Source organism: Eleutherodactylus coqui, chromosome 8, assembly GCF_035609145.1.
Source record: "Eleutherodactylus coqui strain aEleCoq1 chromosome 8, aEleCoq1.hap1, whole genome shotgun sequence".
Lineage (NCBI taxonomy): Eukaryota > Metazoa > Chordata > Amphibia > Anura > Eleutherodactylidae > Eleutherodactylus > Eleutherodactylus coqui.
Genome location: NC_089844.1, coordinates 72731735 through 72747218, shown reverse-complemented (window position 1 = coordinate 72747218; position 15484 = coordinate 72731735). Strand labels below are relative to the sequence as shown.

The 15484-nt window shown below is 45.9% G+C and overlaps 1 protein-coding gene across 2 annotated transcripts in view; it reads right to left on the bottom strand.

Annotated features, from left to right (window-relative positions):
- GPR155 (G protein-coupled receptor 155) overlaps positions 1–15484 on the bottom strand; it is a 70434-nt gene that overhangs the window by 45966 nt on the left and 8984 nt on the right. For both annotated transcript variants that reach the window (XM_066575819.1, XM_066575820.1), the window contains exon 3: positions 8277–8676. In XM_066575819.1, the coding sequence (XP_066431916.1) occupies positions 8277–8676 (400 nt within the window). The remainder of the gene's footprint in view (positions 1–8276; positions 8677–15484) is intronic.

Genomic DNA, 15484 nt, shown 5'->3' with positions numbered 1-15484 from the left:
ATCTTCATTAGTAGCTCTTTAGTTCCCCATGAACATGCTTGCTCATACTTAGCAAACGTAAATCAAGGGGAGGCGTGCCTGCAGTTACAAGTACCGGCCACTACACAGAGGTCGGCACAAAGGCTTCCGCGCAGACCTCTGTTATTGCAGCGCTGACAGCATGCGCCCGCTCAGCTGATCGTTTGCGGTCCCCAGTGATGGATCCCGGTCGATAAACTATTGATTACCTAATCCTGATGTAGGTCATCAATAGTATTCCACTGGAAAACTCCTTTAAGTCTCTGGAATATCCTTTTAACTTCTATAGGGAGATGAAATAAGGCACTAACAGAAACCTCTCACAGCCACATCTACTAAGAAAGAAAGGATTGGATATGTTGAAATCCAATATATTTAATCCTTGTTCCCCACAGAGCAGATGTTGGTGTATCAGGCTTCCATATGCATTAGATTAAGGAAAACTGCCTTAGGGAGAGGACGATCTACTGGTGTAACTTGGGAGGGTTTTGAGATCTACCCGATACAAAATTGTGAAAGGATCATTAGGGTACAATGGAGGAAACAACTTTTGTTCTCCATTAGTATTTTTTTTTCCAGAAAGCATTTGATACCATGTTTCCTCGAAAATAAGACAGGGTCTTATATTAATTTTTGCGCCAAAAGATGTGCTAGGGCTTATTTTCAGGGAAAGTCTTATTTTAACGACAATGGGACTGATCTGTGTGTGAGAGCCCGTCACTTCAAACCCTTATTGTCGCTCACACCTGTTATTGGCAATTTTACTGCATATTCTGAGCAGTAAAAACGCTGACAAAGCCCTCGGCTGCCAACACAGGATCACTTCTTAGTTACAGAAGTCATAAATCCCACCTACACAAAGCGATGGCTGTGATTGGTTCTTAGAGAGCTGCATTGATTGCCTCAGCCACAGACTGCAGAAACCACGACGGGGCTCTGGAGAGTAGCGGGAAGGATCTGAACCGAGTCTGCTGGGTAAGTGACAGATGCCCTGCGTGAAAAGCGCTGTAAAAAAAAAATGCAGCAATTGCATTTTTAAGGCCCTTTTCACACACCTGAAGCATTCCTATTGACTTTTTTTAAATGAACTGTAACTAGGGCTTATTTTTGGGATGGGGCTTATATTTTAAGCTTTCCCAAAAATCCTGAAATATCATGCTTAGGGCTTATTTTCAGGATACATCTTATTTTAGGGGAAGCACAGTAGCACAGAACACTTATACCATGTAGGAATACCTAAACAGGGTGTAGAGTTAAGGTTTATTCATATATGGCAGATAAGTAATTTCTGCAATGGAAGCCTGTGCCTTATACCTGAATAAGGTTATTTCCGCAGCAGGTGCATGGATTTCAGCGAGTCCCAATCAGATAAATAGAAACGTCTAACACATAACTAACATGTGTATACCCTAATGTCAATCTAATGTCATTTAATAACCCATTTAAAATATTTGCTTGGGGGCGTGGCTTGTACATGGCCGGGTGAGCAGCTTCCTTCAGTAGCTCCCCGCCACTACCGACCAACATAAAGAAATTAGGCACTCACTGGCAGCAGAAATAACGCTCAGCCAACCATGACAGGGAGGAGAAAGCAGCAGGAGGGTCCAGGAGCAGCGGAGGGGAAAAAAACTGGACAGATCGGCCGCTTCTTTGGAGCTCCAGACGCCGCACGGCAGGCACCTAAGATGGCTGCGACACGTGGGCGCTCCACACCTAGGCAGCCCACACAGAGAGATGAGCCTAGCAGAGCTGACAGGAGCACAGCGGAGGACACAGGAGAGCACCGGGAGCGGGGTAGGATATCATCAGCCAGCGATAGCAGCAGGCAGTCCTCCCCCTCCCTCTCCCCCTCCAGCACGGCAGAGACACATGAGGCTTGCATAACCTCACAGAAGCAGGCACCTGCAATGCCCTCCGTACACAATGAGAGGGAGAAGTCTCCCCCCTCCAGCCTCACAAACCCCCAGCAACACAGAAGCCCTATAGGTGGGAAGTCACCCTCATTGATCCCTGCCTCTAGGACAAGGGAAAAAGCCTCCACATCCAGAGCTGCTGACCCCCCTGAGGCACAGAACTCCTCACAAAAGCTACCACCTGCAGCTGCAGCAGCCCACAGGGCTAGAGATAAAGCCCCCTCCCCCAGTGCTGCAAATAAATATGGGACTTGTAGTACTGCACAGAACACAGAGCAGACAGTGCCCCCAGCCCACAGTAGTGGGGGAGGGCTGCACACACCTAAGGCAGCAGGCACTTCTGGGACTTGTAGTTCTACACAGGAGGGAACACGTCCCAAACAAAGCATCCCCCCAGCACTGGGCGCAGAGTCAAGCGGGAAAGACACCACAGAACAGGAAGCGGATTGGGATTGGAAAAAGCACCTAAAAACCCTTCCTACCACAAGTGACATCATACAGCTATTTCAACAGTTCGAAGAGAAACAACTGCAAGCTCTATCATCCCTTCAAACCGAGGTCCATCAGCTAGGACACAGGGGTAACGAGCTGGAGGAAACGCAAGAAGAAACTCACTCCACCCTGACCGCACACGACCAAGCGATAAAAGCCCAAGCTGCACAAATCACAGACATCATGTCACACCTAGAAGATCTGGAAAACAGACATCGTAGGAACAACCTGCGCATAAGGGGTCTACCCGAAGACATAGGGAACGACCAACTGGAAGCATGGGCGCAAAACTTTTTCTCCTCACTGCTACAAAGACCAGCAGACCAACAACTTGAAATTGACCGTATACACAGGGCCCTGGGTCCGAGATCAACAGATCCCAAAAGACCACGTGACATCATCTGCAGAGTCCATTTCTTCAAAGAAAAAGAGGCAATCATCAGACAAGCACGCCTATGCAAAGACCTAGCTCACGAAGGCTCTACGATCCTGATATTACCAGACCTAGCAAGACGCACGCTCCAACAACGCAAAGCTCTAAAGCCGGTGGTAGACGTGCTACGAGAACAAAATATCCCCTACCGCTGGGGATTCCCTTTTCAACTCACGGCCTCAAGAGAGGGGAGATCAGCCTCGTTTAGAACTTTGAACGATCTGCCAAAATTTCTGGAAACCCTAAACTTGCCACCAACTACTCTGCCGGACTGGCCGGCACCACTGTCGCTCCCCACCAGAACACCAAGAGAACAGTGGGAAAAGGCCCATCCAAGACCTCAAAGGAAAACAAGAGGCCGTAGAGACAATCAAAACTAGGATAAAGTCGCCAGAAAGCCCAACAAGGCAATGCCTCAACGCTCGCCAACAGAGAACTCTGCATACTCTTAAAACGCCATATGAAACTACAAAATAAAGAATTGGACAATACAAGACACCCCGCGGCTCCTCAGACAAAGTTCCAACGCTACAGGGAGGAGTGAGATAACCTACCTCATGCATCATGTGGGGGGGGGGGGCGGGGGGGGGGGTTGGGAGGGGAGTAGAGGGGAAATCAGGGAGACTTGGTTCCAATACGTTATGTTTTGTTCTGCTCTGCTTCTGTCCGTTCTTTCCCCTGTCCGCACTCCCCAATGCACACAACCTAACGGGAAAGCGTGGGACAGATTAAAGTAGGCCCGGACACACCACATTTTCATCCAAGAAAGTCCAGACCTAGCGCAAGTGGGCAACACACAAGACAGGTCACAGTAGTTAGAGTGAGACGGGACGGTTACCTAGTTAATCTCACTGTTTGCCTATTGTTTAACAGGGCCCGGTTAGGACCCCAATCGTCAAGTCGGAGTGAGTGGGGAAACACCCCCGCCATGCACCTCTTCGCCCCCCAAGGGAAGGACGGCTATCCTCGCCGTCCCCGCACTAGTCATCGACTAGTAGCAACCCAAACAACTCTGGACTGGTTTCCGGAGAATCCTTTTTTTCCTACACCCCTCTCTGGGGGTAGTAGAGTTCAACTTTCTCTTAGCTCTCTTTTCTTTTTCTATACCTCCTTGCGCTCGGTGGGTGGAGACTCCTTCGCTGCACCAATTACATGATGGAGTTGACATTTTGCACCTTCAATGTCAGGGGTCTAAACAAACCCGCCAAGAGAGGACAAATCCTCTCCCACCTGCACAGAAAGGGCATAATGATAGCGCTGCTACAAGAAACACATTTTACAGTAGCCAGCACACCGAGATGCACTACACGCCACTACACCACATGGCACCATAGCGTCCATGGGGATAAAAAAACTGGAGGGGTCTCAATAGCAATCCATAAGCAGCTCCCTCATCGCGTGCTGGGATCCATGTCAGACCCCGAAGGTCGATATCTATTCATCAAAATTGCAATGGGGCATCAAGTGTTAACAATCGCTAACATGTACTTTCCCAACCAGGGGCAGGTCCAGTTCGGCTTAAAGACTCTGGAAGTGCTGGCGGAGTTCGCAACGGGATCAAAAGTAGTTCTGGGTGGAGACCTCAATGCGTGTTTGGACCCCCCATTAGATTCATCTACGGGTAAGTCTGGCGTTTCCTTTGCAGCACTGTGCAGATTGAAGAGGGCACTGACTTCCATGAAGTTAGTAGATCTCTGGAGAACCTTACACCCAGGATCCAGGGATTACAGTCACTACTCAGTAGCACATAATAGCTACGGTAGAATAGACTACCTGTTGGTATCACACACACTCCTAGACTCGTTGCCTACAAGTTCTATAGGTAACATGGTATGGTCGGACCACGCTCCGGTCTACGGATCACTGAGGGTGCTTGCGGGGGACCGAGGGGGGAAAAACACGTGGCGGTTAAATGACAATATATTAAACGACGTAATAGGCCTGAAAGAAATCCGATCCACGATAGAAAACTTCAAGGAAGACCACAAACTAGACAGCACAGCAGCCCCGATAAAGTGGGAAGCCCTAAAATGTGTAGTTCGGGGAGTGTGCATATCACATGGAACGAGGCTTAAAAAGGAGCGCTCCCAGAATTTAGAGAAAAAACTGGAGGAGCTGGGAGCCTTAGAAACTTCAAACAAAAAAACACCCTCAGACAAATTACGGGCAGACATATCAAACCTGAGGGGCCAGGTCAGGGACATTTTGGACCAGGCAACCCTTTGCCACAGGGATAAAATTAAGGGGGGCTATTATGAATATGGTGATAAATGTGGCAAATGGCTAGCAAGGGCTGTAAATCCCAAGACTGTTCAGTCTCATATATTTGCCATTAATTCCCCCAACAACGGACTGTTACACTCCACAGGAGAAATCCTTGATAGATTCCAGTCATACTACCAAGGACTGTATAATATTCAAAGCGACACAAACGTTAGCCAATCTAGAGGCGATACAATACTGCAAGACTACTTAAACAAGAATGCCCCTCCCCCTATCCCGACGGAAGCAGCCCAGGAGTTAGAGACGGATATTACAGAACAGGAAGTGGCGGCGGTAATCAAGGACCTGAAAGTAGATAAGAGCCCGGGACCTGACGGGTTCACTCCACGATTTTACAAACTATGCGGGGATTTGCTGGGCCCTATCTTGGTAAAATCGTTCAATGCTATATCAAATAATTGTCCCTTCCCATCACAAGCCCTACAGGCAATCATCACGGTTCTGCCCAAGCCGGGGAAGGATCCGCTAGAGTGCAGTAATTACCGCCCCATCTCACTTCTCAACATAGATACAAAAATCTTTTCCAAAATAATAGCCACACGACTGCAACCCCTAGTACCAAAATTAATCCATAAAGAACAGGTTGGGTTCGTACCGGGCCGCGAAGCTAGGGATAATACCCTCAGAACCCTCTCCATCATCCTAAGGGCACAGAAATCCAGGAATCCCCTTAGCCTATTGACAGTCGATGCAGAAAAAGCTTTCGACAGGGTCCACTGGGGCTTCCTGGAAGCAACGTTACAAAAGATAGGCCTAGGATCAAGGGCTAGAGAATGGATTATGGCTCTATACAAAAACCCATCGGCAAAAATAAGAGTCAATGGGGCCCTTTCACAGCCCTTAAAAATAGGAAACGGGACCAGACAGGGATGCCCATTGTCACCCACATTATACATACTTGTCATGGAATCCCTAGCAAATGCTATAAGAAACAACCCCAACATCAAGGGCTACAGGACGGAGGCCTCGGCACAGAAGTTGGCTCTGTTTGCTGACGATCTGCTAATTTTCATGACCAACCCCACAATCGCCCTCCCTAGTATCCTTAAAGAATTCGAACTATTCGGAAGATTGAGTAACTTTAAAGTGAATACACATAAATCTGAAATTCTAAATATCACGGTCCCACCAGAAGAAGCAGCCCAATTAAACAACTCCTTCCCCTTCCAGTGGCGTACAGACAAAATAAACTACTTGGGAATAACTTTAACCTCAAATCCAGACCAACTCTTTGAGCTTAATTACAAACCGGCGCTCTCCAAACTAGAGAAAGACTTACAATTGTGGAGGTCCTTAACAATGTCATGGTTCGGTCGGATTAATGTCTTAAAAATGGTCTCCCTACCTAGACTTTTATATCTATTTCAGACTCTTCCCATTAAGCTCCCTAGAGACTTTATGACTCGTGTCAGACGAATAACGACGAAATTTGTCTGGGGGAGATCCAGGCCACGACTAAAATTTAAAACACTCACTAGAACTAAGGAAGCGGGAGGAGTAGGCCTTCCAGACTTTGATTTATATTACAAGGCAGCAATATGCAAATGCATCCTGGATCTTCTACACAATAGAAGCACCAAACTTTGGGTGAATATGGAACAGGAAACAATACCAGGGGAAGCAAGGGGTTTGTTCTGGATACCCAGGGGTGAAAACAGGAAAGAACTGAGACTGCCTCCCCTCTTAACAAATATTTTAGAAATTTGGGACAGGTTTGGGAAAAGAAAAGGCTTGGTGTCGTGTCCTGGACAACTCACCCCACTTGTAGGAAACCCTGGGCTGCCAATTCCGACAGATGACGGATCGCTAGTAGCTAGGCTAGGGGTCACCACACCATGCATCAGAGATGTGATGGAAAATGGGCATCTCAAAACATTAAAAGACATTCTGGGATCCGGGGGTCCGGTAGCCGGAGCGTGGTTCCAGTACTTGCAGATTCAATGTTACGTTCGATCTCTGGGTACAGTGGCAACACTAAACAAACCATTGACGAGGTTTGAGGAGTTGTGTGTGGCGAAGGTACCACCAATGAAAGAGATCTCCCTCTCATATCGCATACTGCTAGCGGAGGAAACAAAAGACGAAGCAGTAGGGTTCAAGGCACAGTGGGAAAGGGAACTGGGGAGACCAGTTCCAGACGGAGATTGGTCAAAAGCTATGACTCTGACACATAAGATGTCAATCTCGGGTAAAATGCAGGAAATGAACTACAAGTTGCTTTCCCAGTGGTACAAAACACCATCCAAATTAGCCAGAATATATCCTCAGCTATCAAGTAGATGCTGGAGATGCGCAGTAGACGAAGGGAACTTCCTACACATATGGTGGTCGTGCCCTGGGATCAAGAAACTGTGGGAAGATGTTAACAGGCTATACAATGCCCTGACCCATGCCGGGATCACCTTCACTCCGGAAATGGCCCTGCTATCAATATTCCCAGGTTCCATATCAGGAGCAAAGAAGGGCCTACTCAGATTTTTTATCATGGCCTTGAGGCAGGTGATCCCTAGGCTATGGAAGTCGACAACAATCCCAAATAGAATTACCTGGCTGGAAAACTTAGATAGTATAAAACAACTAGAGGAAACCATCGCCAAGGATAACAACAGGCGCCAGAGGTTCTATGCGACGTGGGCGACATGGGTGGCATTCCGATCTTCCGACCGAATTAAGGAATGGCTCCTGAGAGGGGAAATATCTAGATAAAACACTACGGCTCCAGGAAAATATAAAGTATAAGTTGACGGGGGGGGCGCACCCACCGGGCGCGTGGGAGATCTTTTTTACCTATCCTTCTTAATCTATATCTCTTACTTTCAAGCTCTAATTTCTGAAGTTCTTTCTCTTCATACAATTATTTGGTTAAGAAAAACTAGTCATTTCTTTTCTATGCAAAGTAAGATATATGAACAAGGTTTTTATGTAACTGTTTACACAAGTTGAAAAAATGACTAAATAAAATCCGTTTGAACTTAAAATATTTGCTTGTCATGTAAATGAGAAGGAATGTGCTGAGCCTTCCAGAAAATATAAGCAAACAAATAAGGCCAATGCAGCTTATCACCTTGGAGAACACAAAGTGATAAAAAGTTGGCCACCAACTTCACTCTACCAATAAGCCCATAAATCATACTTACAGCTTTGCAGTGATAAGTAGGAGCAAGGCAACAAAAGAAGACTTCTTCATCTTACTGGTCTGGCCAACCATTGTAAGACCCAGATAAAATAAAGCTGCGCCAGAAAAAGAACTGGCTAGACCGTCCAGGAAATTCTCCAAGTAGACAGGAATCTTTTGACCAAGTGCAAAGTTAAAGGCGATGCCTATAAATACCATGAATACTATAGGGTTTTGGAAGACACGGAGAAGGGCAAGTCCCAAGATCTTCATTTTGCCTTGTGAAGAGTTTGGATTTTCTCTCCATTTCTGGATCTCGCAAAAAACAAACCCTAAAGGGTTTAACATCATGAGCGATACGGGTGCCACCAAGTATATGTACTGGAGGTATTTAGGATACGTGGATCCGTACAAGGCGTCAACTAGAAGAGAACATAAAACCATTAGTCAGAATATAGATGGCATATCAGACTGAGGCACGAGGAAGAAATTAAGAAAGAATACACAACTACACAGTCCTACAAAGTGGAATCATAATGCACGATTTGCAAGACAATGGTTTGAATACCTCAAAACTAGCAAAGACAAACGATGATTCCAGGGGCCACGGTACAAGCTGAAGTCAGGATTGTGCATCCACACTGAACGGCCACTTTAGTTCAGGCACCGGCCCTTCCACAATTGGAGGTTCTCTGTATGGAGATTAGACCCGTGACCCTGGATTGCAGCATAAAGTCAAGTTTTCTGTAGTTTAGTTCCAGAATCTACATTATAAAATGGGAAAACCCCAGCGATCTGAGCATCTTTGAAAGAGGCCTGGTCATCGGTGCTAAGTTAGCCGGGCCTAGCATTTCATACACTGCCAAGCTTGTGGAGTTTTTTAGTGAAACAGTGTTGAGAATATACCAAAAAATGGGTGCAAATGAGGAAAAACTATCCAGTGAAAAGGGATCCTATGGACATAAAATAATTCAGCTCTCCTTTAGCACAGATTAGCAGATGACCAGTTTGGAGTTACGTTACTGTCTAAGAGAAGCAAAAAAGAAGACAATCCTGTATGCAAAAATTGGAGCACTGAATAGTGGAAAAACAGCATCTCCCGGTCAGATGAATCTGGATTTCTGTTGCACCATGCTGATGGGAGGGTCAGATTTTGATGCTAGCAGCATGAATTGATGAACCCTTCCTGTCATGTGTCAACAGTTCAGACTGGTGGAGTAATGATGTGGGAAGTGTTCTCTTGACACATTGTGGTCCTCAACGAATTGCTGCAACTATGAAAGTCAAAAGAGGTTCAATGTGCTATTAGATGGGGGTTTCTAATACCAACAACTAGATTTGTTCTAGTAAGAGGACCACTTCTGGGAACTTGCCCTTTGTTAGGAACTCTTCAGTGGACTCAATCTACTGTTTGTTTCCCTTTGTTGGATAAAAGGCACTTTGAGTTAGAGAACGGTAGTGGAGCAACTCATTGGTTGGAAGCATATGTAAATTCCTAATCTACAATCCTAATGAATTTGTAGTCTTCTGATGAAGGGATAGCACCATGCCATCATCCTTGATAGTTTGAAACCGTGTACTTCTGAAACGGTCAAAGTAATCCTTGCCACAGCTATGGGCTTGCGAACCATGACTTTTGCGGCACTGCCTAAAGAGGTGCGCTCATTACCTTGAAGGACTCAACATTGCAAGACCTGCATGCTTTGCTTATGCAGAGGTCTACCATAACAACCTAAGTAAGACCTAGTGTTTGAGCATTAAGGCCATCGTTATGGCCATTACATAGGCTGCATTCCTTCTGAACTCTAAAAGGTCCCCTTACACATAGGCCAACAACTGTACTCCAACAGATGATTGGGGATGCAAGGAATTTCAGCACCCAATCCTTTTGCCACATTGGAGTAGAGCTACTGTCAGTGGCTCTCGCTACTCTTTCCATGGTAAGAACATGAATAAGCAAAACTGTAGAGGAGCGTGAGAAGAAAGAATTCAGCCTACAGTTGGTGGAGGTGCATAAGCATCTTGACAGGGTTTTCCAGGATTTTAAAAAACATGACTTTTTGAAGAAAGCAGCCATAGCACACAGTATTTTAAATCCCCACTGGCTCAACACCATGGGCAGCGTCATAGCGGCTAATCCAGGGGTTGTGGGTCTGCTTTATATAACTAGTTCACCAAGGAGGCTGCTCAGATCTTGAAGACTGAAGCCATCTTTGAGAGTTATGCATTTTTGGAAAGTTGTATAGCTTCTTAAAAAAATAAATAAAATTTTTTTAATCACCTCAGGTCAACTATAAATCTGCTCGTCATTCCAATGCCAAAGTTTTAGCTAGTGGCTGGGTGATAAATATAAATAGATTTCACTCTTTTTACACGTTCGGCTGATTGAGGGCCTAACCAGTTAAAAGATCCAGCTCTTCTATTGGTGTAAAACTTTAGTTTTTTTGTAACTAAGGCCTCATGTCCACGGGGAAAATCAGATCCGCTGCAGATTCTACATGGAGAATCTGCAGCGGGTCCCTCCTGCCCCGTGGACATGAGCGCTGAAAATAGAAATTTAAAAGCATTTACCTATCCGTAGCGGGCGGCGAAGGTCAGCTGTTCCTCACGGCCGGATCTTCATTTTCGGCCGGCGGATGAATTCCTGACGCCGGCGGCACGTCGCCGGCACGTCGTCGACGTGCCGCGCGCATGCGCCGAGCCGAAGCAAGGGAGATGCGGCCGTGAGGAAGAGCAGAGCTTCGCGGCCCGCTGCGGGTGAGTAAATGCTTTTAATTCCTATTTTAGGTCTCCCGCGGATCCGGACGGCTTCCATAGGCTTCAATAGAAGCCCGCGGGAGCCGTCCCCGCGGGAGACCCGCATGAAAATGGAGCATGGTCCAGATTTTTTCATGCTCCATTTTTTTTTAAATGCCTTTTATTGACGATCCGTGGGTATTTATCTACCCGCGGGTGGTCAATGCATCCCTATGGGGTGCGGATCCGCGCGCGGGAGATCCGCTGCGGATTTTAAATCACATTTTGCCCGTGGACATGAGCCCTAAGGGTTTCTTTTCTCTACGGCTTTCGACAGTTACACTTTGAGTCCTGGATTAATAAGCCTTGCAAAGTACATAACATGTTGTGAGTTAAACATTTGTTAGGTTTTAAGGCGTACCAAAGTTTAACAAATTAAAAAAAAAAAAATACCTTACTCACTTATTTGCTGCCATTTACACCCTTCAGGTCCGATTTCCACATGGTGTTTGCCATTATTCTGTTGCTCTGCTGTTTGCATTTCACCTTCATAGATGGGGCGTGTAGCGAGCCTAGCATTCTGCCAGTAGTTACTTGTCCTGCACTTCCTTTCCCTTACTTCTCATTCTACATTGCACCATCTCTGGTTCAATTAGCAGGGAGGCAGTATCTGAATGTCCACCCCACTGATTTCCCAGTACGATCAGGTATTTAGGAGACAATCTGGCCAAATATTTGTAAACCCACTACAATGTGTATTGCGTGCACACAGATACACCCATGGGCTGAAACAACAGGAGAGGAAGAGATTGTGGAGATCATCATCAGTGTCTGCAGATGTGTCAGCCTACAATTTGTAAGTGCTGGGAGGTGGCATGTAAAGATACTTCCATAGCAATTGGGGGAGGGACTATCCATGTCCTTGTTATAAGGGAAGCTCTGTACCCAACAGAGAGTGGATTGCATAGAAGATGGAATGGAGACTGCTAGTGGCAGCCATTTCAAACGTGACTTACAATGGTAGAGCAAGAAAAACCTTTAAGGCCCCCTGTCCACGGGCGTTGCGGTATCCCGCGGAGGAGATCCTCCATGGAAGCCATCACCCGGGAGCAGGAGCCGGCGCCGAATCTCCGCCGGTCAGCCCTATTTGATAGATAGGCTGACTGCCAAGAATCGGGAAAATCCGCAGCATGCTGCGGATTACCCACCGCAAGCGTAGAATCGCAATGCTTCTCCACTCGTGAACAGGGGGCCGGAACTTTCCATAGCAGTGCTATGGAAAGCTTCAGAGGGCGTGATTTGCCGGCGGTTTACCGCCAGTGAAGTCACGCCCGTGGACAGGCACAACAAGCTAGTAGATGAGCAGAAGTTGTCTGAAAAGTTACTACCCCTAAGGCTATAGCTAACTAGCATATTGAACACAGTGTTGCAAGAGGGTTTAGTTTAGAAGTTGGCTTAAAATATCAAAATCTCTCAAAAGACATGTTGACAATGGAGCAGAGTCCTCAGTACTAATTACAGATGGTCTGGTGTAATCTTGCAAGCCTATACCTGTAATATATGCCTGTGGCATTGCTTGGGTACAGGAGAGTGCAGACTTAAGGTGATGAATAGCATTGTCAGTACACAATATGTCTGACCTTTATTGGAGATCAGTGTGAAGTCGTCTGTGTATACTGTACCGTAGATTCCAACTAGATAGTACGAACTATAGGATTATTTTCCGTATTGTTACTTTAATACAAATTCTCATATCTGCATCATGGGGTATGAGCCTGGAAATCTGGAGATATGGTCTCATTCCTCCCTAACAGCTTGTTCCAAGATTGCCAGCTTTGCTGTAGCTGTAAGACTTTTAATTAAGTCTCCAAATCTAAATCTGCGTGTCAGCTTTGACAGCTGCTTCTTTCTTGATGGAGACATGCTGCACCTTCGCAGACGCCGCTTCTGCACAGACCATAAATTAACGTCTTGATTCTGATGATTAACAAACTTCTACCATGTTTGGAGGATACTGAACGGTAGGATCTGGTTTCATGGCCAATGAATTACCTACTTATTAGATACACCCACCTAGAAGCACACTGGACATCCTTTGGTCTTAAGAAGTGCAGCAATTAGTAAGTGCATCCATCCACAGGTATCAGAGGACTCAGGGTGTGCCCCCCCCCCCCCAAAAAAAAATACCCCCCCCCCCCCCCCATACCAATAATCTACCTCCACTTGCCTAAACTGTTGATGAGTAACAGGAAGGGGTAGTCTACTTATGCCAAATTCTGAGCCTCCCCTTAGCATAGTGCAAAAGAAGTCTGGATTCATCTGATCAAGCGATGTTCTCTTACTACTTAGTGATTCAATTTTTGTGCCTTTTGCCCACTAGAGTTTTGCCTCTTTCTCTTAGACAGCAATGCCAACTTGAACTGGTCATCTGTTATAACCCATCCCTGCTAAGGAATGACAAGTTGCACGTTCGGACACACTAGTTGGAGCACCAGCATTATACTCCGTTGCAACGTGCTTGACTGTGCACTCCCTGTTCGTCAGAGCAATTTTTGACATCCTCCTCTGACCCCTTTGGTTGACGAGCTGTTTACACCCACAAGATCACTTTTCGCTGGATGTTTTTCCTCAATCACTCAATTCTCAATCCATTCAACACGATTGCATGAAAAAAAACAAAAAACTACAAGCTTGCCCGTTTTGAAAAAAAGTCTAGCAACCAAGACCAGGCCTTGTTCAAAGTCCTGAAATCACTCTAATTTTCCTTTTTTTAAAAAGCGATTCACAAAATTTACCTAATTTCTATACAGGGAAACTTCAATTGAGAAAGGTCAGAAGTCTCTAAATAAGTGGCCATTCAAAGTATATGTGCAACTGTAACTACTCTGGCCTCCGAATCATTTGTCTTTGCAGGTTTAAGAAGTTTTTATAAAGCGGTGTAAGTAATCAGTCGTTATGCATGTTGTTGACTACACTGGTAACTTATGCACTGTGGTGTTTCATTCCATGACTGACAGATTACCAGACATTTCTTCCTTCAGAGATTCATATTTTGTTTTAAGGATGGCTTAATTAGGATTTCACACAACAGTTGAGCCTTTCTCATGAAGAGTTTTGGTCGGCCATTTTGAATCCAAAGCAGTTTTTGTAACATTGGCTTTATGATCCGTGGGCAGAAGATATTTCTGTGTAAAAGGTTTTGGGTGATACAGTTCCTGGGATCAGAAGCATCATCATGGCACTACCTTGAGTAACACGCCAACTTTGTAATTTCTGGTACTTTACTGCTCAAAAAACCCCTGCAAACCAAGTTTAAAGCCATAATTTATGGGATAGCCATACCCCACCCCGGTACCACTTCCATCTGCCCAGATTGAATCCCACAAAATAGCTGTTATCAAACCCTGCATCCTCCTCCGGGGACGCACCCTGACCATTTTCGAGTCCCTGTTCACAATCCTCTGCGCCTATACATACAGTGTCTTTGAAAGATGCAGGGACTGCCAACATCCCTCTTCCACATGGAGCGAGGTTGACCTAGTACACTCTGTCCTATTCTAATTCAGGACACCTACAAGAAATGACTTTAGAGTCTAGTTGAGGCAGTATAGCTGTCCGTCCACAGGCACGTTTGCATTGCGTTCCCCGCGGAACACAGTGCAAGCTTTGCTATGGAAACAGCAGCCCTCCTGTCCAAGAGCAGAGAATCATAGCGATTCTCCGCTTGCGGGTGGCAAATCGCAGCATGCGATGTCAGATAGGCTCACTACAGAGAGCCACCTGCCGGCTCCTGAGCGGTGGAGATCTGCCTCGGGATACCGCAACGCCCATGGACAGGCAGCCTTAAGATGCTCCCCACTTCTGCAGAACTCTATGGCTAATCCCAGAAGAGTTATGGTAATTGTCGGCAGACTTGGGTGACTTTGCCCCTGGCTCAGAAAGTCAACTTTCTTTTCACTTATTCTACATTGGTTGCTATGAAGGGTTTCCTGCAAATAAAGCAGAACTTACTACATTTTACTCTGGACTGGTGGTCTACCACTCCGTACCTCAAATACCGGAGTGCTATGTTTTCTTCTACAAGCCATTAGAAGTGGACAAACTATACCCTATTGGGGGCCTTCATATGACAGTTCAGTCAAATTGTCCATACAGAGCAACTGACTGCAATTCTGATGGTGGGACCTGGTTGACAGCCAGAACCTCGCACCATTCTCCAGCCGTGTACCAACTGCTACAATCTCTTGTTTCAATGTGACATTTTATAGCATGTTTTCCCTTCTGTTTCTCTGTTGCCTACTTTTATAAGTTTTACTATGTCCCTTATTGTTTCAGATCGTCATCTTCACTGGTTGCTACTGTCTTGCGTGTCCTCATGTTTTTACCGTTTTTGGCTTTCGTTGCTTTTGGTACATTATAATCTCAGCAATAGATGTTGCTACATCCCCTCCAGTATACCAGTAAAAAAACCAACAGGACATAATGTATAACCGT